At 38.5% G+C, this 24,264-nt stretch overlaps 5 protein-coding genes across 7 annotated transcripts; 1 reads left to right on the top strand and 4 right to left on the bottom strand.

Moving 5' to 3' along the window:
• Positions 1 to 1,474: 1,474 nt before the first annotated feature.
• LOC126382387 (testis-specific serine/threonine-protein kinase 3-like) lies at positions 1,475 to 4,552 on the bottom strand. Its single transcript, XM_050032226.1, has 5 exons — positions 3,810 to 4,552; positions 3,009 to 3,617; positions 2,590 to 2,749; positions 2,068 to 2,196; positions 1,475 to 1,645 (listed from the first exon to the last, which is right to left on the bottom strand). Exons 1-5 carry the CDS (start codon positions 3,903 to 3,905, stop codon positions 1,569 to 1,571), a joined length of 1,071 nt encoding a protein of 356 aa, XP_049888183.1. The 5' UTR covers positions 3,906 to 4,552; the 3' UTR covers positions 1,475 to 1,568.
• LOC126382386 (testis-specific serine/threonine-protein kinase 3-like) lies at positions 4,025 to 5,940 on the bottom strand. The gene is made up of 5 exons (XM_050032225.1): positions 5,881 to 5,940; positions 5,698 to 5,808; positions 4,852 to 5,629; positions 4,537 to 4,781; positions 4,025 to 4,115 (listed from the first exon to the last, which is right to left on the bottom strand). Exons 1-4 carry the CDS (start codon positions 5,896 to 5,898, stop codon positions 4,588 to 4,590), a joined length of 1,101 nt encoding a protein of 366 aa, XP_049888182.1. The 5' UTR covers positions 5,899 to 5,940; the 3' UTR covers positions 4,025 to 4,115; positions 4,537 to 4,587.
• On the bottom strand, positions 5,843 to 8,165 carry LOC126382389 (testis-specific serine/threonine-protein kinase 1-like). Its single transcript, XM_050032228.1, has 4 exons — positions 7,576 to 8,165; positions 6,716 to 7,490; positions 6,441 to 6,580; positions 5,843 to 5,952 (listed from the first exon to the last, which is right to left on the bottom strand). Exons 1-4 carry the CDS (start codon positions 7,669 to 7,671, stop codon positions 5,899 to 5,901), a joined length of 1,065 nt encoding a protein of 354 aa, XP_049888185.1. The 5' UTR covers positions 7,672 to 8,165; the 3' UTR covers positions 5,843 to 5,898.
• A 202-nt stretch (positions 8,166 to 8,367) lies between these two features.
• Positions 8,368 to 15,391, bottom strand: LOC126382351 (ER degradation-enhancing alpha-mannosidase-like protein 2). Of its 2 annotated transcripts, XM_050032163.1 has the most exons (9): positions 15,178 to 15,391; positions 14,785 to 15,081; positions 14,282 to 14,525; positions 13,837 to 13,987; positions 12,888 to 13,067; positions 12,116 to 12,372; positions 10,570 to 10,814; positions 10,085 to 10,359; positions 8,368 to 9,991 (listed from the first exon to the last, which is right to left on the bottom strand). In XM_050032163.1, the coding sequence occupies exons 1-9, from the start codon at positions 15,273 to 15,275 to the stop codon at positions 9,648 to 9,650; spliced, it is 2,091 nt and encodes a 696-aa protein (XP_049888120.1). In that variant the 5' UTR covers positions 15,276 to 15,391; the 3' UTR covers positions 8,368 to 9,647. The 2 variants fall into 2 exon arrangements, with proteins under 2 accessions (XP_049888120.1, XP_049888119.1); XM_050032162.1 differs by having other exon boundaries at positions 8,368 to 10,359.
• A 320-nt stretch (positions 15,392 to 15,711) lies between these two features.
• LOC126382373 (cyclin-A2-like) lies at positions 15,712 to 23,780 on the top strand. 2 transcript variants are annotated; one of them, XM_050032207.1, is made up of 9 exons: positions 15,712 to 16,090; positions 16,161 to 16,453; positions 16,579 to 16,795; positions 18,099 to 18,322; positions 19,761 to 19,965; positions 20,695 to 20,835; positions 21,459 to 21,518; positions 21,573 to 21,637; positions 22,110 to 23,780. In XM_050032207.1, exons 1-9 carry the CDS (start codon positions 15,944 to 15,946, stop codon positions 22,222 to 22,224), a joined length of 1,467 nt encoding a protein of 488 aa, XP_049888164.1. In that variant the 5' UTR covers positions 15,712 to 15,943; the 3' UTR covers positions 22,225 to 23,780. The 2 variants fall into 2 exon arrangements, with proteins under 2 accessions (XP_049888164.1, XP_049888163.1); XM_050032206.1 differs by having other exon boundaries at positions 21,459 to 21,637.
• The last annotated feature ends 484 nt before the right edge of the window (positions 23,781 to 24,264 follow it).

Genomic DNA, 24,264 nt, shown 5'->3' with positions numbered 1-24,264 from the left:
TCGTGGTGCGGTAACTAGTTTACCTTCATAAGGTTACTAAGTTTTTCAACATTTGCGCCATGAAAACCCGTCCCTACTGTCTTTGATCATGTTCGATTAAGAATTCGTAAGTGGGAAGTTTAAAGCACTGTTTTGTATCGTATTACCATTTAGTCTAAAACGCAGTATTTAACTATTATGATAAACATGAAACCACGTTTCATGGACTTTTATAGATTCTACTTATATTACATGTCTTCAATGCAGTACTTAGCGCCTTTATGAATAAGTAGCTTTATAGGAAACGACTGAAAGGTGACAATATTATTCTGGTCTCATTCCCATTTACTGCAAATAATTTTCATGTAGTTTTTAAGAGTGGCGGTGTATTCGAACAACATTAAACGTTGTTTTTTTAAGAGTTTTCATTGTTAATACTTGATAAGTGTATTTATGAATTAATATTTAAAAACAAAGATGAATGCGTGATTTGAGATTGTTCTATTCAAAGTAAGAGAGTAGGTGTAGTACCGGAATATAATGTTAATCCTTTAACTTTGCACAATTTTTAAACATTTTGTAATATTGTTAATCCTTTAATACCACGTATTAGAATCGTCCATCCTTCCATCATCTATCTAGAATAAAAGATAATGACTAACTTCACAACTCAATTTGTATACAACTTTAATGGTGTGAAGTTAGTCACAACTCAATTTGTAGAAAACTTTAATGATGTGAAGTTAGTCACTATCTTTCTATTATGATTTTAGATAAAGGAGTTACACATTTAGCCTGCTGTTCCTATTAAAACACTGTGCCAAATATGTATTATATGAACACATATAAACGACCTGCCCTTGTCTTCCATAGTTATATTACATGTATGGGCCTCGCAACTCACGACGGCAGTCGGTTTTTAGTTGTGGTTAGACGTGTACAAGGATGTGACTGTGTGCGTGGCTGGCGGGGCGCACCCACACAATATCACGTATACATAATGTTTTACTACAACCACACCCAAATGTCGTTCTTATCGTGTGCTGCCTCAACGCGTAAGTGAGACAGACAGACCGCGCGCTGTCTCCTTTACTTATTAACGGCTTTAAAGTAAGACTCAGAGGGGTTAAAGTAACACTAGCTCGGCTCCCGATATGAATTGGTGTGGGGCTACCCACATCACACAGAGCTTTCTGTTAGACAAACGGGCGTGATAGGCGGTGAGCCGTATCGCCATATATAATGGTCGAGCCAACATAGTTAGTGATACACTTAAAGATACATTAATAACTCATTGGTGCAAGTCGGGAACCGGGGTTCGAATAACTAATTCGAAAAACGATTTACTCTTGTACGGCGCGCGTTTCACGCTCACCTAGCCCTTGAAGAGTTACCGTTCTAAACGTTATTTACTCCTTATTCTATGACCAAAGGCAGACTGCCTTCGTGAGTTGCAAGAACCATAACCGGTGGATGTAAATTCACTACACGGATGTCATTTATACAATAATGTATTAAACCATTTTTACAATATATATATATATATAATAAAGGAAGTTATTAAACACTTGAAGGAACATGATTTGTTTTCATTTATCGGCATCGAATAACTGTTGCGACTTGTTATATGCATTGACATCTGCACTCTTCAAGATTTTTAGACCCTCTGAAACGTCAAAAGTTATTTGTTAAAATAATTATGATCAATATCATATTTTGGTAATTTATTTTGTATTTAAGCAGTGCCTTGTGGCCCGAAACGAAAGCTAAAATGTAGTGCCTCTAATTCGAGATTGCTTAACTTTGTTGCTTAGTGTCAACAATAAGTGCCACTCGATGTCTGTCATGCTTGATGTGAATCAGCATAAAGCCAGGTGCACACAGCTGTACTGGGACCTATAGAACCTGTGAGAATGGGTACATACAAACTCAAAAATTCCAAATTCTCATTGCCAGAACGCTCCGGTACTGCGATTGCCTCTTTGTGCGTTAAGATTAATGCTTGCTGCACAGCGAGCGCGGGATTTTGTATGAAAATGCCGCATTGAATCTTGATGCATCAAAATTAAATTAAGGGAGAGAGCCCACCTTTCCCCCGTCCTTTCCGTCGAAGCTCTGCGATCCTGTCGACCTCGCTCTCCTCCTCCGTGTCTTTCTCTCGTTTCGCGGCTTCCTCAACAGCCTGTTTCATCAAAGACTCTTCCAAGAATGTTAATTCTGAAAGTTTGGAGCATACTTTGCTACGTACATCAGAATGCGGGTTTAATGCTGGCTTATGGAGTATCCCTTCTATACGTAGTCATAATCACCTCCACAGCGTTATCTAAAGCTGACCTGAAGATTTCACAAGTCCGGCTTTTTTTTATAGAAGCGACTTCCTGTCTAACCTTAGAAAGCGAGTTACAACTGGCGAACGGAAAACCAGCCCAATGCGTTTCGGATGTTAACACAGCTTAGGTCACACACCTCCGAAACGCATTTCTCGGGTGTAGGGGTTTCTTCACGATGTTTTCCTTCACCGCTGACCACGTGATGCACATTTAGGATCCAACATGAATTCGGAAATGGACTTCTATATAGTATCAGCTTGGAAAGACAAAGTCGACTCACTGCTAAGTCTCGGGTCCATGGCGATCCAGGGTCCGCTGAAGATGCTGCCGGCGGTGGGGCGCAGGTGCGCCTCTGGCTCCATCAACTGCGTCACCTGCTGCTTACACTCGGTCGACAGCTGGTTCACTATGCCCGTACGAAAACGCCACTTGCGCAACATCTGTAAAATTACGTAATTGCCACAAATAAAATGTAGGTATGGTACCACTTTTCCACTGACTAGGTACATCTGCAAACTGTGTGGCAAAGACCGATGTGATGAGAGTACTTACTTTTTACTTTTATACCTCAATGGTTTTATCTCTTATTCTTTGATTTTGAAATTTTCTAATGATGTGACAAACTTAATTTCGTATGCGTTCGTACGCGAAATTTGATTTTAGTACGTATGGGATACACTTCCGTGTATATATATGTACCTGTTTTTCATAAAGTTTCTTGACTGAAGTCTCGTTAAAAGGTAGCGCCTTGTTCAGCATGGTGTAGAGAATTATGCCGATGGACCACATGTCCGCAAGTTTCGGTAAGTACGGTATACCTTTGAGCACCTCTGGCGCGGCGTACGACAGTGAACCACAGTAGGTCTCACTCAAAACGTCCCGGTCGCGGACTTTCACTTGCCTTGCGAACCCAAAATCTGTTATTTTCACATTATAATTTGCTGTTATCAATATATTTTCACATTTCAGATCTCTATGGGCTATGTTCAGTGTGTGTATGTATTGCATCCCCGATATTATCTGTCTCATCCAGAGTCTACACTGGTTTTCAGGCACGGCGCCATTTTGCGTTAAGAAATCCAGCAGGTCGCCATTTTCAGCGTAACGTAAGAAGATGAAATATTTAGCTCGTCTTTGAAATATGTTGGAAACGTTTACTACGTGTGGATGGTTGACTCTGATAAGGACGTCCAATTCACGAGGCAGAAATTTAGTTAAGTAATCACGGGGAGCTTGGGCGGTGTCTATAACTTTGCAGGCCATTATAGTGTGATGGGTCTCGTCCACCATGTGAGTAGATTTGAATACCTGCAAAATTATGTTATGTACTTATAATTTACTATAGTTTAGACTCTACCAAATAAATCGATTATTTTGTACGGAGAAGTGTGGAAGAAGCGAAAGTGGTGCGTCAGGATGGTACCAAGTAAAAGTCTTTGCCTACCCCAAACGGTGAAAGATCTTATGTTATAAAATAAACGAATGTAAGAAATACATTACCTTGGCGTAAGACCCTTCTCCTACCATCTTCTCTAAAATGAATCCTCTTTCTTGAAGTATGTTGAGGTCGGACTGGGTTACCGCTGCATCAGCCATACTATTGCAATTTCATTTTTACCTTTGATGGTAGCATAATAGGGAGTTGTGGGTGCATGATATTTGTGGTTCTTCTATCGGGTCTTCATTTTAGTGTACTTGTAAATTTTCATGTTGTTATTATCAATTACATCTTCAATGGTATAATGACGTCTGTCCTTTTGACACTCGCCGTAATATGCCAGTATTCAGTCTTTTTTCGAAGTTTCACTACAATAGTTCCATAAAGCATTGTTGAGCAAGAAGTACGTATAATAGAATTATTCATTTGAGAAGTCATAGCACTTTGCTATAGAGCACGGTCCAACGGCGGACCTTTGTATTTGGAACGCAACATTCACGACAAGTCATATTCACATTTGATTTCTATTCGTAGCCTACATAGAGGATATCTACAGAGTATAAGGGCATTAAATATTAGAAATTAATTACACTTTTAGGCCTAATTACGATAGTACAATCAAAATAGACTAAGGCGGCCAAATAAAATTAGGACAAAAGTTTTCAGGCGACTCAAAGGTCACCCTAGGTACCTAGTATTTAGGTGGCAGATCGGCAACAAGAACATAAATAAATGTTTTCGTTGCCGTAATACAATGTATTTAGATTTAGTAGTCGAAATGTCGCAAACCTCCATCTTGCTAATTTGCCAAAGAATCAGGCCATTCAAGAAATATTCCATTCACCAAGAAGATGTGGAGCCGCTAGCTCGGGTCACGTCTATTGTATTTTTCATTATGGATGTCTCTGGTATGTTTGCCATGTCCTTTTCCTTCTCTGGTTCTTTTGCTGTTTCAAGGGCTTCCAAGTTTTTTTGAAGCTGAGTCCTTTGCTCTTTAGCCTTTTTAAAAGCTAATGATTCTTGTGTTGTCCACTCTGCAAAAATATCTCGTTAATAAATAAGCTCAATACTTATTGCTGTAATATTATGTAACTCCATACCTACCTAATAATCTAGAATCCATTGCAATCCATTCGCCGTTTATTATTTGTTCAACTTTAATTCTGTTTTGATAATTAGGCTCCAACATTAAAGTAATAAGATGTTTGCAATTCTCTGATAGCGTGTCAATGTAGCGCGAACGGAACTTCCAATTTCTATTAATTTGCGCCTGGTACAGCTGTTTGATGTGTTTGTCTTCAAATGGCATAGCTCTGTTGAGCATGACGTAGACAACTATACCCAGCGACCATATATCGGTAGGTTTTGGTAAATACGGAGAGCCTTGTAAAATTTCTGGAGCGGTGTAAGATAATGAACCGCAGAAAGTTTCACTGTGGATATCTTTTAATTTTTTGTCGACACACATGCGGGCGAACCCGAAGTCTGATAGCTTTGCATTTTGGTTGGCTGTTAGAAGAACGTTTTCGCACTTTATGTCTCTGTGAGCGATTTCGAGCTCGTGCATGTACTGTATGGCTAGAGCGAGCTGCCGCGTCCATATCCTGGCCTGGTCCTCCGGCACGGCTCCCTTTTGCAAAATATGTTCCAACAGGTCTCCATGTTCCATATATCTCATGAATATGAAATACTTGTAACGCCTTTGAAAGATGCTATGTGTGTGCACGAGATGCGGGTGACTTAGTTTTATCAACATTTCTATTTCACGAGGTAAAAACTTTTTCACGAAATCTTTAGGTGCTGTGTTGGTGTCTATAACTTTGCACGCTAAAACGGACAACTTATCGTTCTTGTTTGGATTCTTGTATTCAGCAAGATACACCTATTAGGAAAATATTATTATTTAGATATTTGAAGGAATTTAACTTTTTTTTAAATTTGTATATTTACCTTGGCGTAGGATCCTTCGTTAACTTTTTTTATAACTCGATAGCCTCGCGCAGCAAGAGTCAGTTGCTCAGAACCCGATAATTTTAAATCTTCTTCAGTGTTGTGATGAATCTAAATATAAAAATCTTTCATTTGTTGTTGCCGGGAAAGAAACAATTTTAATATAAATAAAGTAATAGTTACCTTAGATTTGCCCTCCATCTATTTACTTTGCCTAGCAGTTATATTCGCAAGAGATCTTATCATTTCACTTGCCTGCAAATTAAGTATTAAACATTAAATAATAATGTGTAGTAAACAGATTAAATATTGAACGATGTTTACTTATTTATTGTCAGGATTGGTTACGCGTTTAGTATAACATACAAGTTTGATAATAAAATTATTTGAAGTATCATGTAGAAGCTGTGGGTAAATCTACTAAAACTACACTATTAGGCCGCCTATTGTACTAATTCTATTTCTCTTTTGTTTTGTATTTTGTTTTTTCCTGTTTGTGCAATAAAGTATTTGTTATGTTATGTTAATATTAAAAAGATCTGTGAGCTTGTAGGAAATACCTAATCGCTGAAACTACTGAACTGATTATTTCTTCATAAAAATTATTTCACCTTTTACATTATTCCTGAGTGCTTTACGCTATATTTGATATCTGAAGTCCACGCGTGCGGATTTATTACTAAATCAATGAATAGTGTTATAATATTATTATTATCATCAAAAGGTTATGTGGTGATATTTACCCTAAAAACAGAACCTCTGGCAGCACCAGCTTCAAGAATGTCTCCTTGTTTGACTTTAGCTTGAGTTTTGTGTGTGTCGGAAATCCTTCGACGTTCTTCTTTAGCTCGCTTGAAAGCTGCAGCTTCAACGGCATTTAAAGCTGAAATCAATTGACAAACTTACACATACAGTCGAATCACGTATTCCTTTAGGTGCAAGATATAATAAATCAGGTTCCAGAAATAACCCCTAATAAAACGACCACTGCTCAGAGAGACGAAGAAAATTCACTTACTGGTAAGTCTACTGTCCATAGCAATCCATTCGGAGTTGAGGATCTGAGTAGCGGTGTAGCGGAGACCGGCATCCGGTTCCAAAAGATGCTTCACTATGGTCTTGCACTCGAGCGACAGGACACTGGCGACACGGGAGCGAAAACGATACTTCTTGCCCATTTGCTGCTCATAAAGCTTGCGCATACGCGTGTCATCGAAAGGCATTGATTTATTCAGCATAACAAAGAGCACGACTCCCAGCGACCAGAGGTCGGTCGGTTTCGGCAGGTACGGCTTGCCTCGCAGGATCTCCGGCGCAGCGTAGGACATCGACCCACAATACGTTTCGCTCAGAATCGGGTCGTCGTTATCATCCACACAAAACCGCGAAAAGCCAAAGTCAGATAATTTGACGTTGTAGTTCGCAGTCAAAAGAACGTTTTCGCATTTAATATCCCTGTGTGCTATCTCGAGTTCGTGGAGATATTGCAACCCTAGCGCCAACTGCCGCGTCCACACTCGGGACTGATTCTCAGATACGCAGCCGTTCTTTAGAATGTAACCTAAAAGGTCACCATTTTCGCTAAATCGCATAAAAATGTAATACTTTGTTTTTCTCTGAAATATACTGTGTATATGTATGAGGTGGGGATGGTTTAACCGTATAAGAACATCGATCTCTCGTGGTAAAAATTTCACAACGAAATCTTTGGGAGCTTTTGAAGTTTCTATAATTTTGCATGCAAGTAACGCTTTGGTAGTGTCTTCCTTTCCTGCGTATTCCGTTAAAAACACCTGATTTGGATTGAAAGCATATTTGTTGTTAATGTTGGTATCTATGTAGCAACTAAATTACTTACATTAAAGATTCGTGGAATACCTTAGCGTAAGCACCTTCGCCTATGAATTTTATTAGTTTATACCCCTTTGAATTTAAAGTATTTTCTTCGGAAGGAGTTGTTTTCACTTCGGTCATGATACCACGGTCGTGGGGCTAAGCATCGATCTCTCGGTGCGTCGCAAGCCTTCTAACACGTTCACCGGATTCTGAGGCCAGCTGATTACACCCAGGGGGGAAGTAGGCATCTTTACTATTTTAAAATTGAGTGGTAACTGGAATTTTGATTACATTTTTGGCGATTAGTCTTGACTGCTAGACAGATAAGTCATGACCTCATCATGTCAGCTGTCGGCGACATTGTCATCGTGTTATTTATTCATCTATCTTTAAAAAGTAGTTTGTCTCGTCAAACAGCTAGAGTGTTGATATCCATCATCATCTCCCTAGCGGCCCACGGAGGTCCGTGTTGCTCTATGCCCTAACGTTATCCAGTTTAACACAGAGGGTTCGCTTGTCCTGAAAGACAAGTCCTGTTTTTTTTATTGAAGCGATTGTCTGACCTTGCAACCCGCCAAGGAAATACTAGCCCATTACAGGTTAGGTCACATACCTCTGAAACGTATTTCTCTGGAATGTGGGTTTTCTCACGATGTTTTCCTTCAGCGCTGAGGGAAAATGCTGATATATTTTACTTTTAGACTTGCTTATGTTTTAAATGCTTAATCGTGGTTTACATGGTGGCTATGCAATATCTATTTTTATCTATTATTGACTCTTAGTTTAGATTTATACAAGTTTACCTACATACGATTTGGAAATGATAAACCATAATTAATTTAACATCAATGTATTCAGAAAATGAAGCAAGTACGTACTGGGTTCTTTCTCAAATATAATTATTAGGTAGATTTCGCAAATATGCAATTACAATTATTTTTTAAAATAATTAGTCATTTGTTCAACGGATAATGTTGCCAAAACTAGCTGTCTCTTTCTTGCACTTATCGTAAGAGAAGGGTGAAAATAGTCGGACCGTTAACTGTCATCGCGATTTTCTACATAGTTAATTACATACGTCCATAATCTCTAACGAGGTGGGCAGAGAAACAAGTCGGCAATTCGTTAGATAGGTCGTCTTACCCTTCCATCGAAAATACAGTTCGAACCTAGAGACATCGTAACGAAAACTTTAGAGGGATGAGTTATCAAGTGGAATTTTCCGTCGCTAGAGTATGCATCTGTAAATAATAAAAAAAAAAACATGAATTTTTCGACAGGAAATTCCACTTCATATTAACTTAGAATCATGGTCTGAATCATCCCCCTCAGTATTAGTTACGTTGTCACTAACACCCCGTATACTACACAATATTAAACATGATTTATTTATTTAATGATTTGAAAGTATTTTAGTATTACTATATAACATCAGTAGATTACATTATATCAAATTCATAAAAAATCCTTTTAAAAACGGTTACCATCAAAAATACATCTATGAACAATATTAATGTTAGCGCATAGTAACGAAATCTACCTATTCGCCTGCGAATATGACATAATTATGATATTTTTATAACATGATTTAAATTAATTATGCACATTGCACATGATTTTCCTTCGACACTTTTCCATACTTATCACTTTCACTCAATTATCAGTCTTCTAATATTGGTGCTAATTCCTGTAGACACCATCTAATTTTATTTTAAGTTAGTGTCATTTTCTTATCCGCCGAAAAGGAAAGGGACGGATAATCAACAGGCATAAAATTTATGGAACACACGTTTAGGCACAAATCTAAAACAACCCTCTAAAAATTTTACATTGGCCGATAACCCGACAGAATTTACGAACGGTTCCTATTTGATTCGTCCGGGTTATTCATTCATCCACTCGTTCATTTTAAAACTAACAGCTGCCAATCATCCGTCCCTTTTTCCTTTTCGTCGGATAAGAAAATTACATGGTATAACTTAAAATAAAATTAGATGGTGTTTACAGGAATCGGGGCCAATATATTTCTATATATATATTAATTCTATTATATGTAATATCGTTGTAAGATCCTTGTTTGCGTGTTAGTAAACACTTAAGAGTATGTACATAAGTTACATTTCTAGTTGTTTCTTGTTAAGGAACTCTCCTGCAAGTGATATCCTCTGTAGGAAGGATGGTGCTGGAGTCAGCAGTAGCTCGTATCTGTCGACATCTGGGTGGTCGGGGTAAAGTTTCTCTCTGCGTATCCGCTCTAACATGTATTGGGGTTCACATTTAGGTTTGGTCTTCCAGTCGTTGTTCAAAAAATCTTGAATAACTTTAGGCAGCAGTTTAAACACTTCCTTCTGCCTTGTAGTGCTCGGCGGCTGGAAAGGTTCCTCTTTCTTGTGAGGCACAATGATGTCATCAACCTCCACTTTCGCATCGCGTACCTTCTCTTTATTCTCTTCTTTCTCTGTTTTAGATTCAACATTATTTACATTAGAATTATTATAGTAACTAATAATACGCTCTTTTAAAATATCTGTTAGTGTGGAGTCGTTCTTACTTTTCTCTCTTTCTGTGCCGTCTATGTTAACGTATCCGGTTGTTATTTCCGTCTTGATGAGTACTTGGTTTTGATCTAGCTTTTGTTCGGTAGTTTCTACCTCATCATTAGTTTTATTGACTACACTTTCTGTTGTGTTTTGGGTTTGATTTGTATCATTTGACGTGTTGTTGGTATTATTCTTCTGTGTTGTAGCATCGATCATCGTCATGAATTTGATATTGTCTTCCTCTTCGAGCATTTGATATATTCTATGGACTTCGCTTACGTTTATTCTGTGAAAAAAAAACAAGAGAGTTGCAAAAAAAGAAACTTTTTAAAAACAATATTGGTAGTTGCGCTCGCGGCACGGGCTATCGGACGCGCTCATGTACCGAGGGCTTCGAACAGTAAACGCAGCGAATGCTGTATAAGTAGATAAGTGCCGCGCCGCCCGCAATAGCAGACCCGTGTCGCGTGCGCTGTTAGTATTATAACTTCCTTACCCTTGCCGAGCTTCATGACAGCAGTAAAGCATGGTGGGATCAATGGGGTGAGCTTCAGTATTGAAGATGTAGCCACCGACATCGACAATGCACTCGCCGTTGGGAGTGTCTATCACAGTGCCGTGTACCCCGGGGTTGTGAATGAAGTTATCCGGGTCGAATAGAAGGTACAAGTACTTCGTCGTCTCGGCGAGGAAGAAAGACTCCATGCGATCTTCTTTGCGATGGTCTCGTACGTCTTTTATCTGCAAAACATATTACATCAAGGACCTTTCGCGGCCTTTCTTAAGTGCAGGAGGGCTAAAGGCCACATCAAACCAATATGCTACTTGACCACCTAGTCACACGAGTTATTTTTTAAGAAACGTCAAGACGAAAGTTCTCTTTGGAGATTGAATGGAAATACGGTCCTGTGACGTCATCAATAAAAGCGGTCAAACGTCGTACTCATTGTTACTTAATTCATAAATAAAATTCGATAATAAGTCGAAAAGTAAAACGAGATTGAATTTTGATCATCTTAAACTGGTTTATATTTCTAGATTAGCATATTATAATTTATCTTTGCCCCAGTCAAATACCCAATTCTTTTAAAAGACCAATATTTTAGTTTGACATTTGTTTGCATTACGCACTTACATAATAAGCGCAAATGTCAAACTGACATATTGCTCTTTTAGATGAATTGCTTTTATATGGCCTTTTTAACCTCCCAGTTCTTAAATAATGAGAGTGAGAGATACTTTATTTCACACACACAATAAAACCTTTGAGTGATATTGCCTACATAAGAGCGATAATTTGCTCAGCATCTAGCAATAACTATATCCGTAAAGCCGAAGATAAAACAAAACTATAACGTATGCCCCGATAAATTGATAACGAATAATGTATTATTTAATTACATAATTGATACCACCACACTCATAATCCTCGGAGATTGTCGATTTAGATTTATATAAAAATACATAGCGACATATTGATGCTGATTCCGGTACACACCGTCTAATTTTATTTTAAGATATATCTGTCATTTTCTTATCCGCCGAAAAGGAAAGGGACGGACTCACTCCTTATTTTGTGGGTTGTTGCACCTCGCATTACCAACCTCTTCAACCCTGGAATACTAAGGGAGATGATTCAGACCATGATTCTGAGTTAATATCAAGTGAACTTTACGTCGCAAAATTCATGATTTTTTATATTTTTTTTACATTATTTTTAATCCTATAATCCTATACTTATGCGATGGAAAATTCCACTTGATATTAACTAAGAATAATCAGCTGAATCACCTCTCAGTATTTGTTACGATGTCACTAACACCCGATACAAGTACGATACAGGTAGCCATACAAGAACGTATTGGGATTATTCTGAGTCGATATCAAGTGGAATTTTACTGTTTAGTGAAAATTTTAGTATTTTTACATTATTTTTAGTCCTATACTTTTGGGACGGAAAATTCCACTTGATATCAACTCAGAATCATGGGCTGAATCATCCCTCTTTTCGTTGCGATGTCTCTAAGACCCTGTACACTCACCGTAGCGTAACCGCAAGAGGTTCTGGCGCTGTGTTGTATACTGCGCAGTATATCTTCTCCCATCTGCAGCAGTATCGGGTCTCTGGTCTCCTGATATAAGTACATGATAGATTCGATGAGTTCCGGCCTCAAAGGATAGCTCTCACGCGAGCTCGACGCCTCACCAGTACCCAAGTTATATACTTCTGGGGTAAAACCGTATTGCTTCCAAACGCTATGGTAGTTGTGTATTATTCGCAACGCTGTGTCGCTTTCGCCTGTAAATAAGAAGAAAGTAACATAACATAAGCCACGACTATAAATATTCTATTCCGTGTTTAAAACGCATAATACAAGAACCCGGTATTTTTTAAACACGGATTAGAAGAAATTAGTTGGAAAGTAGCGCGAAACGCGCGCCACACAAGTATGATCACACTTCACTCATCCGCAAACAACGACACACAAGACGTGTGTGAAGCCTCAACAACCGGAGGGGGTATGGAGCATACTCCATCACGCTGCTTCACTACCGGTTGGTGGACGTGTTTTTACGGCTAATAGCCGGGACGAACGGTTTAACACGTTAAGCCTCCGAAACACGGAGTCATCTTACTTTTTCGGACCAGGTGATTCAAGCCTGCAAAGTCCTCCAAACAAAAGTCTCAATAATAAAATAAAATATTCCCATCGGGAATCGAACTCGGACCTCCAGATCTCTAGAGGTATGTGCTTCTATGTTTTGTTATTCCCTTCCAGTCCAGCATAAAAGTATATGAATTAAGTAGCTTACCAATGAGCGTGAGCAGCCCGGGCCAGAAGGACTCGAGGGACTGGAAGACTGGTAGTGTGACGTGGCCTCTGAGCATAGTGGCCCAGACGAACCAGTCGTCTTTCTTCAGGTACTTATCTATCACCTCGCGAGCTTCATGGAACATCGACATGAGTTCCGGTTTCTCTAGGAGTATTGCACCTGATGAAAAGTACTTGTAGGTAGTATATTTTATATGTATATCCCAATTGGGGTAGTTAGAGGTACAGTCATGACTTCATGAGCAATATCATGTACCCACTTTAGAACCTTGTCGCACTATCATATTTGACATTTAATGTGACATGGTTTCAGATCCACTCTCTGGCAGTATTTAAGCTCATGTAATAGGGTATTTAATCTGGAAAATATATATTGTCAGGGACATTTCGCTTAACTACTCTGACAAGATTGGTAAGAACAGCTATCGACCCATAACTCACACGATAGAGGCGATTTACATAACTTATCGATGAAATGTCGTAAGATTTATCGCGATAAAATTTTACGTGAGAATTTCGAAAATTATAAGTCGATTTATTTATAAACTATTGGGGTACTTTTTGGAGCAAAAATATCATTATACATTATAGTATTTAGTTGTATTTTAGTTGAGAAAGTTTTTCTCGCAAGAGTGGTTATTTGCGTAACACCCTTCTCCCCGCGTGAAATTAAGTGACATGTGGTTCAACCCCCTCCTAAACGCCTTGCATAATTTATGGACGTCTCCTCGTAATGCCTTCACAATCTAATGTACGTAAGAGAGGTATTACATCTGTTCACCAATCTTTCGTCAATCATAACTTTTTATTATTTAAACAAACATCGACATTATTAATGAACTGTGATCGTTATTTATAGGGTTGTATGCTGATTGACGGAATACCATAGAAATATCTTAAATAGCAATAAATTCATGTGTAATAGAAACCTTTGACTAGATATTCATAGTAAGAGTCGACACCACCACCAATGCCAGCATCCTGAGCAGTCCACCTGCCAGACATCACATCAATGTGGTTCCCAAGCAGACCTATTGGAGACCTGTGATGATAGAGAGCTTTCAAAGCATTCAATGCTACCTGGAATTTAAATATTTATTTCAAGTTATAAGTCACAATATATTCACCAACACATAAATATTCTTGGATTATTCTAGGTTTAACTATTCCTAGTGTAAACATTGAATAAGGACGGATTAGTAAGTTTTTATTTGTAAGGCCGAAAATACACTACAGCTTATCCAAGCAATAATTCCAAGGTCCAAAATGAATTATAGAGAAAGCCCAAAAACCTAATATCAAAATTCCTATTGGAACAAATTTTAAATATCTTTGAAAGGTTAATTTTTACAGGGGGTAACATAGGGGAATTACCTCTTCATATAATGGATCACCAGTGAGACGACTTAAAGTTCCAAATTCAATTATAAATGTCCCCACTCCAGCCGTGCATGTGACACTGGTCTCCCCCGGGGGAACCCCTGACCGTAAGTTAATAGTACCGTAAGGCATTCCCGTTGTAGTGTCAAATGCTGCAATGAGCCTCTGAGCTACGTCTTCTGCCAGGCGGAGTAAAGGACCGTTACAGGGCCACCCAGGCTCTAATTTTGTACCTGTCCTGGGATAAAAAGAAAATATTCAATCTTGAAACAGTAATTGCATTTACATGTTAAATACATATGTTTTTATAAAATTATCCAGAGGTACAACAGCTTCATTAATATGTTAAACTCGTTAACTTGTGACGGAAATTGCATTTTATATACAAAATAGTAGGCATATAATTAGAGATTAATAGTTAACAGTTAAACGATGCCCAGCAGTGGGTAGAAATTGGGTAAAACATGCAATTTCTTTTTTAATTTTCATAAACTTACTTGTGAGACAAAAGATGCGCGCTTAGTAGTCCGCCGATTATTCGTATATTAGTTTCAAAGACCGATACATTTATATCTGCATCAAAATTCTGTTTTTGTAGAACAATATCCACTACCCTGTTGAACTCGGTATAGTTGCCCATTATAGCTAGAGTGTCTAGTGCATCAATGAGTGTGAGAGAGTAACTCCCCCATGTATCTACGCCATCGCAGCTTAAGGGTCTGAGCTCATCGTAGGGATAGGCATAGCGTAAATAACTGTCATATGCATGCTGAAACATTTCTCGTACTTCTTCCCTGAAACCGGTCATATATTATGTTACAGAACATCTAAGACTACTGTAGGTTCACTTATTACAAAACAGAGAATAATAAAACTTCATATTTTCAAACCTTAGCCTCAATATATCCTCCTTTTTGTATTCTCTTATTGCGGAACATTTTTCACATGCATATAATAAAAATAAACACGCCAAGAAAAGCTTATTCATTTCTACTTTAATAGATAATTATTTAACCAAAATTCAGGTTACAATAAATTAATAATTCGATATATTCGCGAATCTATTTACAATTTACAGGACGACAACACAAAGTAAATAGTTAAACCACGTCAAATGCCAGTGTCAAAATCATATGTTGCTTCGTTTAAAAATATGTCTATGAATTTTAAATATTATAGCCGAAATACTTATTATATAAATCCCAAATGGAAGAATTATTATGTATGGTTTTATATTATTGGCTATCGCTTCTAAATCGAAATAAATATTTTTTATTGCTATATTATTTTTGTTCAGCAAAGAAAGTTTCTGAACGGAAAACGACCAGGCAAAGAGAAAAGAACTGTGCTAAATTTCTATTGGTTAAATTTGAAATATCATAGACAAAAGAGCAACGTAAACTGCAACAGACAGGCAACAGCGCAACAGCTGAAAATGCTCTAAAATGTCTGTTGTCCGTTGATGCTGGTTAGCATTTATTGGGGGTGAATTCGAAATAAATCGGCAAATTTTCACATTTACTCTCAATATTTTGATAAAATGTGTTCTTAACTAAGGAAGTTAACGTATTTCCGTTTCGGTTGCCACAAACTGCACTCGCGGCCCGCGTTTTTGCTAATTTGGTCCTGACTGTTTACGGAAGCAAAGCGAGGGCAATGGCATCATTCAGAATACACGAGGATCAAGAAAATGCTTCCCTGGGGCTGAGGAAAGATAATGCCGACGTGTTTTCGGCAGCACAGCGTCGTGCCCTTGGCGACTTGAGCCAGTTCGCCTGCAACCAGAATCGGAATATCAAACTGGTAAGTGTGCACTTTAGGTGATCGCATTTGAGATGTTTCTTCGTTTATTTCATGTAACGTTTGTTTGTAGCCGGGATTGACGAATGGAGCTTGTAAAGTTCAAGATGAAAACAGGACCGTACGGCAGATAAAGAATGAAAAGAACATAGTGCCCCCCGTGGCTCAGTTTCGCGCGTTCAGCGTGTACGAAGACAAACCCAGTGAGAATGAGTCGAAGAAACGCGAGCCGACCTTCAAGCCATTTGTTGCCAAGGATAATAATAAAAAGGATAATTTCTTTGTCAATGCTGCTGAAAATGTCAGGGCTTTATGTGCTAAGATTGAGAAGCAGCCAGATAAGTCGAAAGATGGACCTCCAGTTAGGTAAGTATTCCAGATACTTCAATGATCTAACCTCTCAACAAACTCGTTACCCAATGATAGATAAGAAATTAATATGGGTCAAGCTTATTATTATTATTCCTTTAAATAAATTTTTACTCCTTTAGACAACCATTGCAAGAGAAGAAAGATGTGGTGGAATCTCCCATGTCAGTTGTAGATTCAAGTGTGCTGTCAATGTCCATTTCCAAAAATGAGAGCACAATCCTTGAAGATTTGGCTGAAGAGGAGGAAGAAAAGGTGACTGCTCAGACTGATCGAGAGATGTTCTTCCATGTGGCAGAGTATAGACAGGATATCTACGAGTACATGCGAGAGATTGAGGTATGTTCTGAAATATCCATTTGTGTTCATAAATACATTAACAGCCTATATACTCCCACTGCTGGGCTATTTGTGTTCAGGTGTCAAAAATAAGTTACAAATAAATGAGTGAGTGTAGCAAAAGGGGTCACAGAAAAAAATACTTCTATTTTATATGGATCCAATTTTCTCAAATTTTGCATGGATCATCTACCAAGGCGAATTTTCAAGTGAAATAATAATTAATGTAGGAGCTGGATTTGTAAAATTTTCAAAACTTAATATAGTATAATTTCTTTTTTTTAATCCCTTCATGGGCAGAGACTATGAGTCATTGATGGTTCATAATAGTATGACACCTTAGAATCAGAACATCATTAGACATACTGTCCTTGAAAATGTTAAATACCCTGTTTTAGCACTGATATTGTGCATTGTTATTAAGATGTTATACAAACGGAGGATTTTGAATTTTAGTAATGTTGGTTAGGTTATGTTAGAGTCGAGACGAGTAGAGAGTAAAAAAAAAGTTTCGTATGATATGCCTTAAACCAATTTGTGGACTCATTAATAATAAATTTAAAAACAATTAAGCCCATTTGTCCTTGAATTTCATATTTATTCATTCAACTTTTTATCATAAATCAATTATTTACATAAGATAACATTATACCTACCTTCTTTTATTTAACTAGTATGATCTATAGTAATGTAATTTGTTAATCTTTTTTGATGCTGTGATACTGATTAGAAACATGCATACCCACATATTTCAATTTTATTTTCCTACCTCCACTTTCATTTATGACAATTTCATTAATTCTTGAAAGTAAGTTACACCACTTTTTACTTCATTTTATCTGATACATTGGAAGGAATGGCAGCAGATGATAAGCTATTACCTATTATAAGATTATTATAAGATTGTTATAATATAAGTGTTGGTCTTCTAATTAGCTATCAGTTATTTGATATGAAGATTATTGCAAGAAACTAAAAATACATTCAGGTGTCACACATACTTACTACTGCATGCAATTACCCTCAGTGGCAGAACAAAATATAATTAAAATGTATCTTCTAATCCTTTTATTGGGATGTAGGGCTTGTGTAACAGATATATCCACTCCTCGCGATTTGTTGCAGCCTCTGTAGCTTTCTTCCATATTTTGAAGTTTTTAACTCTTCTTACTGACTTCTACATGACCAATCCGCCGCCATTTTCGTTTGCGTATATCAGCCTCCACTGTATTTCGCCCAGCCAATTCAGTGTTTGTAATAGTTAGGTTAGTAATCCTTAATATTTTAAAATGTATGCAACCAGGTAAAAAACAGAGCCAACCCTCGCTACATGCGCAAGCAGCCGGATATCACCCATGTGATGCGTTCCATACTCATCGACTGGCTAGTGGAAGTGTGCGACGAGTACAACCAGCAGAGTGAGACGTTACACCTCGCCGTGTCTTATGTGGACCGTTTCCTCTCCTACATGAGTGTTGTCCGCACCAAGCTACAGCTTGTCGGGACCGCTGCTACGTATATCGCTTCGTAAGTGTTTTTTTCATTCCTAAGTATTTTTTTTGCTTTATAATAGTTTAGTCTTGCGAATATTACAAAAAAGAAAAGAAATCCTACTAGTCTTCTTCTATCGTGTGGGTTGTGAGGTGAATTACCAATCTCATCAAACCTGGTGTCAGGGTTACTATTGAGCCGCCAAAGACCCCTGACATGACTCATATAATGACTACGTACTTACATCAGTAAGTCGTAAGTTTGTTTGTCTACATTTATATATATTCTCGCGTTATTGGGCAAACTATAGACTTTGAAATTAGTTGAAAGAAAGCAAAATGGAATTTTCATTCTTCACAATTTAGCAGAATGTTAATGTATGTTATTAAAAATGACAGTTGGCGGCAAACGGCGATGACATCACCGTACTCGTACACGCCTAGATAACCGACTAATTTCAAGTTCTTAGGAACATAATCCATTTAGATTGAGTTGACAATTGTATGAAGGGGTGGGCTGAGCTTTAAGCAATCTGAAACCTTGCTGCCACCACTATCAATACAAACTCTAAACATGAATAATGATGAACTGTACCAACTGTATGGTGAACAGGGGGGTTAAAAAGGCCACATCAAATGATTCATCTAAAAAAGCAATATTGGTATTTGATATTTCTTTGGATTGTGCACTTACTTTTATGTATAAAAGTGTGTGCACAAGAGTGAGAGTGTGAGTGTGTGTGTGTGTGTGTGTGCGTGTCTATATGTGCAAATGGTTTTAGGTTGTTTTTTTATTGTTTTTTTTATACCTAGTAGGTAAGTCACCCTAATTATAAAAAAAACGCGAGTTGCCTAAATTCTTTTTTAATTAATGTAGGCTCGCGTTTGTTCACCACAGTCCCATCTGATGGTAAGTGACGATGTGGTCTAGGGTGGATCACGCTTACCTAGCAAATGCCTAATCACTCTAGCCTTGAAGATTCCCAGTTTATAACGAGTTAGAAAAACAGACGACGGCAGACAGTTGACATTTAATTTGGAAGTAACTTATATGATGGTGCTAATTCCTGTAAATACCATCTAATTTTATTTTAAGTTATATCTGTCATTTTCTTATCCACCGAAAAGGAAAGAGACGGGTAATCGACAAGCATAAAATTTATGGAACACACGTCAATTTTAAGCACAAATCTAAACCAACCGTCTAAAAATTTTACATCCGTCAATAACCCGACACAGTTAAGTAGACAGCACGTCAAACGGATTGCATACCAGCGACGTACCTTTTGATTCGCCCGGGTTATTCATTCATTTACACATTCTTCCTAAAATTAAGAGCTGTGAATCATCCGTCCCTTTCCTTTTCGACGGATATGAAAATGACGGATATAACTTAAAATAAAATTAGGCGGTGTCTGCAGGAATCGGGGCCAGTGGCTGCTCAGTGACTCATGGGTTTTTCGTAATTTCAACAGAAAATATGAAGAGGTGTACCCGCCCGATGTGGCGGAGTTCGTCTACATCACAGACGACACATACACGAAGCGTGAGGTGTTGCGTATGGAGCATCTCATCCTGAAAGTGCTCTCCTTCGACCTGTCGACACCAACGTCGCTTACATTCCTCTCGCATTATTGCATCGCCAACGGAATATCCAAGAAGATCTTCTATTTAGCTGCTGTAAGTTCATTATGTTTGCTTATTCCCCTAGAGCGTTATCCTGTTTTCACGACTTGATAGGTCCAGTTTTTTCACAAGCAATTGCCTGTCTGACCGTGGCGGCCCTAGGGCGGTGCGAGGTGTGCCACCGAACCGGGCGTCGAAATAGGGGGGCGCCAAAATCAACCAATACTGGTTCACCCTGGCCGCAAACTAAATTCATCGGGTAAGATTGCGGCCACATTGAAACTCATATTGGGTGGCTATTAACAACGTTTTTAAAAGATTTAAATAGGTAAATGTTGGTGGCCGTAAACTAATCCAAAAATTTTGTATTTTAAGGGGTGCCACTATGAGGTCTCGAACCACCTAAATATTTTGCTAGGGCCGCCACTGTGTCTGACCTTCCAATCCGCGAAGGGAAAATCATTCCAATGCAGGTTAGATTACATACCTCTGAAACCGCATTTCTCGGAATGTGGGTTTCCTCACTGCTGACCATGTGATAAACATTTATGATCTAAACAGGAATTCGAAAATCATTGGTTTACATACGAATTTTGTTTACGAATTAAGTAACAATGAGTACCACGTTTGACCGCTTTTATTGATGACGTCACAGGACAGTATTTCCATACAAACTCCAAAGAAAATTTTCGTTTTGACGTTTCGTAAAAAGTATCTATTTGATTAGGTTGTCAAGTAGCCTATAATTCTAAATTGTATAATAATCCACGATTTTTTATCCAGTACATCTCAGAGCTGTGCTTGCTCGAGGCGGACCCGTACCTGCAGTTCAAGCCGTCGATCATCGCCGCCGCGTCTCTGGCCACCGCCCGCCACGCCCTCCTGTGCGAGTCTTGCGAACGTTACGAAAACAAGGACATCGATGTATGTTAATTTTTTTAAACGACTATAGCTTTAGGTGCATTGTGGTTAAAAATTGCTTATACTATAAATTGAGACTTCATAGATAGGTGAGTCTGAAACCACGTTACAGTGGTGATAAAAGAGGTATGTTTGATCACCTCCAATTTTAATAAAACGGCTTCCATGATCCAGTGGTCCCGGATTTGTATTCCGGTGAAGGTTGATCCTTGGTTTGGTTAGGACATTGTAGGCTGATCATCCGATTATACCCACTATAGAACACTATCGCATTGCCATATCTGATATTTAGTGAGACTTACGGTTCAATAACATAATGTGACATGGTAGTAAAATGTACAAGTTCCGTGTTTCGAAGATATGAATGCATGGGATTTACTGTCTGGGAGCTGATATTAGGCAGCCATATTATTAAATTGTATAACAATATTAGTTTTTTGTTTACAAAGAACGTCTAGGGTTCTATGCCGAGGTTTTTCTTGAAGCTTTTCCCCGGCTATACAGGTTGTGAGAAGCTGTAGTAGTTTTAGGCGGATGACACGTTCGTTACGTAAAAAATAACGATTCAAAGTGTAACTATGTTACCTACTGAATAAAGATATTTTTGACTTTGACGGTGTCGGCAGGCGGAGGCTGGCGAGCCCCTGGCGTCGTGCCTGCAGGTGTCGTGGCCGGCGGCGCTGGCGGCGGGCGCGGGCTACGCGGCGCCGCAGCTGGCGGCCTGCCTGCGCCCGCTGGCGCGCACGCACGCGCACGCGCCGCTGCAGCCCTACCAGGCCATACCGGACAAGTACCGGAGCAACAAGTTAGTGAACCACCACCCACCGTATCCTGCTACGAATATTTACGGATGTTTGTTACTCATTAACGCAAAAACAACCGAATGGTTTCTAATGAAACTTCATAGGGCTTAATTTATTATAAACTTTATACCCCCCAGACCCCACCTTCTCCCCGAAAGCTTCACTTCCACCAACGCTCATCAGTACATTTAGTATGTTACTAAAACTATACCAAAATTCGCGTTTTCCCGAATTATTTTCCCTATTTTTCCTTCGCATGTTGGTGTAATAGGATATTTTTCAGTAAATGACTTAAAAAGCCTACGCGTCACTTACAGACACTTTTGATAAGAAATCCTACATATGATAATAACATTAGGCTTAACGAGGTCGGTCATTGATTCACAAGCCACAAGAGAGAAGAAAAGAGGCTAATTTCAAATAAATAAGAAAAAAAATATTGTGTCTGATTTTATCTAGAGTGTACGATTACAGGTTCGAAGGTGTGTCAAGTATCCCGGCGCGGCCCATGTTCCCGGTGCGCCGCTACACGCCGCCGGCCGCGGCCACGCCCGCGCGGCCGCCCGCCGACGCCGGGCGCTCCAGCTAGTACACGCCAGGAACCACAACATTCTAATCCTCGATGATACAACCAAATAGATGCCTAATGACCGTTTTTTGCACAGAATCCATTCTGACAACTAACCTAGGTAAGGGACGGGACGGCACTGCGTTCTGATTGTCTCACTCAAGACCTTCATGTCACCGAAAGGTCACGGAAGTGACCGAACGTTGGCAGGCGGATATACGACAAATAAGTCACACGTGTTGACAGAACCCGTCCGCCTTTTATTAGGTATCTAGTTGTTGTACCGTCGATGGTTCTAACCTAGACCCAGAGCACGCATATTTAGCCTAACCAAAGAAATAACACATGTCTAACATTACAAATTGGTATCCTCAATCATAAGCAATGTAGAACATCGTTGGCTGTACTGACAGTCTTGAAAATACGGAAAATACTGACTCAACTCTGGGTTTGTTAACCACATACATGCAAACTGGAACAATGGGGCAAGCCGTGTTAAAATTGAGCAACCAAGACTGAAATAAACTTGTCTAAAAGCTTCACCTACAATGTAATAACCGCCTTAGGAATTCAGGGTTTGCCACATGCTCCTCTCATTTTGTGTACTCGAAACTCGAGACACGCTTCTTGTCGTTGCTAATTGTAAAAGTATCAAGTACACTGCTCAATCACACTTGATTGACTGATGCGTGAATACTCTAAAAAGTACAACTTTTGAAAATAAGGAGCCAGGTGAGTAGTGTTTTATTATTCCTATTAGCATTTACGTTTTGATCCTTATTCGAATATAAACTGTTGCATTTGTTATAAAAAGCTCAACATTCTCAAATAGACAATAATTTTTATAATTTTAAGTATGGAGGAGTTTGAATATTGTGTGTTGTTACTATAGATAATTAACAGTTTCCAATGGAAATAAAAATTCGATACTGTATGTTTGTGCTCGGTGTGTATATGACTGTTGTGGACATAAGAGTAGCTCACAGTAACATCTGAACGCTCTATATGGCCAAGACAACATTGTAGGTTAATAACGTAACATAAAATATTCTATTCTCTAATCCTCACTGTGTTCATTTTTGTGGAGTTTGTCTTCCACTACTGGCACTGATTTAGTATTCTCATCATATTTCTTACATTCAAGGTGTGATATTAACATGCCTATAAGCAGATACAATCAATAGGACCATACATTTTGAACCTTTACTTGGAAAACAGTATCCGCGTATATCATACTTCAGAAATAAGTTAAATACATCTCTATCACTATTTTAATAATCTGTCGAGTATTAATTACAAAAGCTAAATGCTAAGATATCTTAGTAATTTCTTTAGTAGTGTATTTGGAGTTTCATTCACTAGGAGACGCAAGAATTTGAGGATATTTTAATCGTGAACATTGTATCGCGTTAGTTACAACATTTGTTAGTAAATTATTATTTTTGAGATGTAAGGTATGTTTTTAATGTTGGTAAGTAGTTTTTAATGTAATTGAATATAATATAATCGATATTTTGCTCCAGTTTTTGTACATGGAGGTAAGTACCTTTATTGGTAAATATAATATTGTAAAAATATTTGTTGTTTTATTGATGAACTTATTTAAACTTTGGATCGGAATGTAGTAACGTTTCCGTCTTCCTGTATGGCGCATGCGTGTTGGCGCGAAAGCGACAGTTGTCCCAGGTGCGCGCGCGCCAGTGAGGAATAGCTTCCTTCCCGGAATGTGTCGTTATAACAGTCATCAATTAAATATCAACTCTAAGTCGTGATATTAAAGCTTCTTATTATTAATCAACAAAAAAATTGGAAGCGTAATATGCACGCTAGACGTGCTACGGTCAAATCTATTTGCAGACCGGCCGCGTGCGCCGTGAGACGCGTCGACAGTCCTAAGAAAATGAATGAGATCTACTATAGAAAATAAAAATGGTTCTAATATTCTATAGAAAAGTAACAACATAACATACCATCGCGCCTGTATTTCCGAAGGGGTAGGCAGAGATGTGCAGTCACGAGCATTAATATTTATACACTTTGGTACCATGTCACATTAACTTT

Source organism: Pectinophora gossypiella, chromosome 4 (assembly GCF_024362695.1).
Source record: "Pectinophora gossypiella chromosome 4, ilPecGoss1.1, whole genome shotgun sequence".
Taxonomy (NCBI): Eukaryota; Metazoa; Arthropoda; class Insecta; order Lepidoptera; family Gelechiidae; genus Pectinophora; species Pectinophora gossypiella.
The sequence above is the reverse complement of the archived record's forward strand: the minus strand, read 5'-3'. Positions and strand labels throughout refer to the sequence as shown.

Coding starts and splice junctions, on each gene's coding strand:
- LOC126382386 (XM_050032225.1), bottom strand. Junction 5,630..5,697: donor ACGAAGGATCCTACGCCAAG/GTAAATATACAA, acceptor TTTTCCTAATAG/GTGTATCTTGCTGAATACAA. Junction 4,782..4,851: donor AATGGATTCTAGATTATTAG/GTAGGTATGGAG, acceptor ATATTTTTGCAG/AGTGGACAACACAAGAATCA.
- LOC126382389 (XM_050032228.1), bottom strand. CDS start 7,671: ATGACCGAAGTGAAAACAACTCCTTCCGAAGAAAATACTTTAAATTCA. Junction 6,581..6,715: donor TATGGACAGTAGACTTACCA/GTAAGTGAATTT, acceptor AATTGATTTCAG/CTTTAAATGCCGTTGAAGCT. Junction 5,953..6,440: donor CCAGAGGTTCTGTTTTTAGG/GTAAATATCACC, acceptor CTTAATTTGCAG/GCAAGTGAAATGATAAGATC.
- LOC126382373 (XM_050032206.1), top strand. CDS start 15,944: ATGGCATCATTCAGAATACACGAGGATCAAGAAAATGCTTCCCTGGGG. Junction 16,796..18,098: donor AGTACATGCGAGAGATTGAG/GTATGTTCTGAA, acceptor GTATGCAACCAG/GTAAAAAACAGAGCCAACCC. Junction 20,836..21,458: donor ACGAAAACAAGGACATCGAT/GTATGTTAATTT, acceptor CGGTGTCGGCAG/GCGGAGGCTGGCGAGCCCCT.
- LOC126382351 (XM_050032162.1), bottom strand. CDS start 15,275: ATGAATAAGCTTTTCTTGGCGTGTTTATTTTTATTATATGCATGTGAA. Junction 12,373..12,887: donor CGGGCTGCTCACGCTCATTG/GTAAGCTACTTA, acceptor TCTTATTTACAG/GCGAAAGCGACACAGCGTTG. Junction 10,360..10,569: donor TGTCATGAAGCTCGGCAAGG/GTAAGGAAGTTA, acceptor TTTTTTTCACAG/AATAAACGTAAGCGAAGTCC.
- LOC126382387 (XM_050032226.1), bottom strand. CDS start 3,905: ATGGCTGATGCAGCGGTAACCCAGTCCGACCTCAACATACTTCAAGAA. Junction 3,618..3,809: donor GAGAAGGGTCTTACGCCAAG/GTAATGTATTTC, acceptor ATAATTTTGCAG/GTATTCAAATCTACTCACAT. Junction 2,750..3,008: donor AGAAACTTTATGAAAAACAG/GTACATATATAT, acceptor GTAATTTTACAG/ATGTTGCGCAAGTGGCGTTT.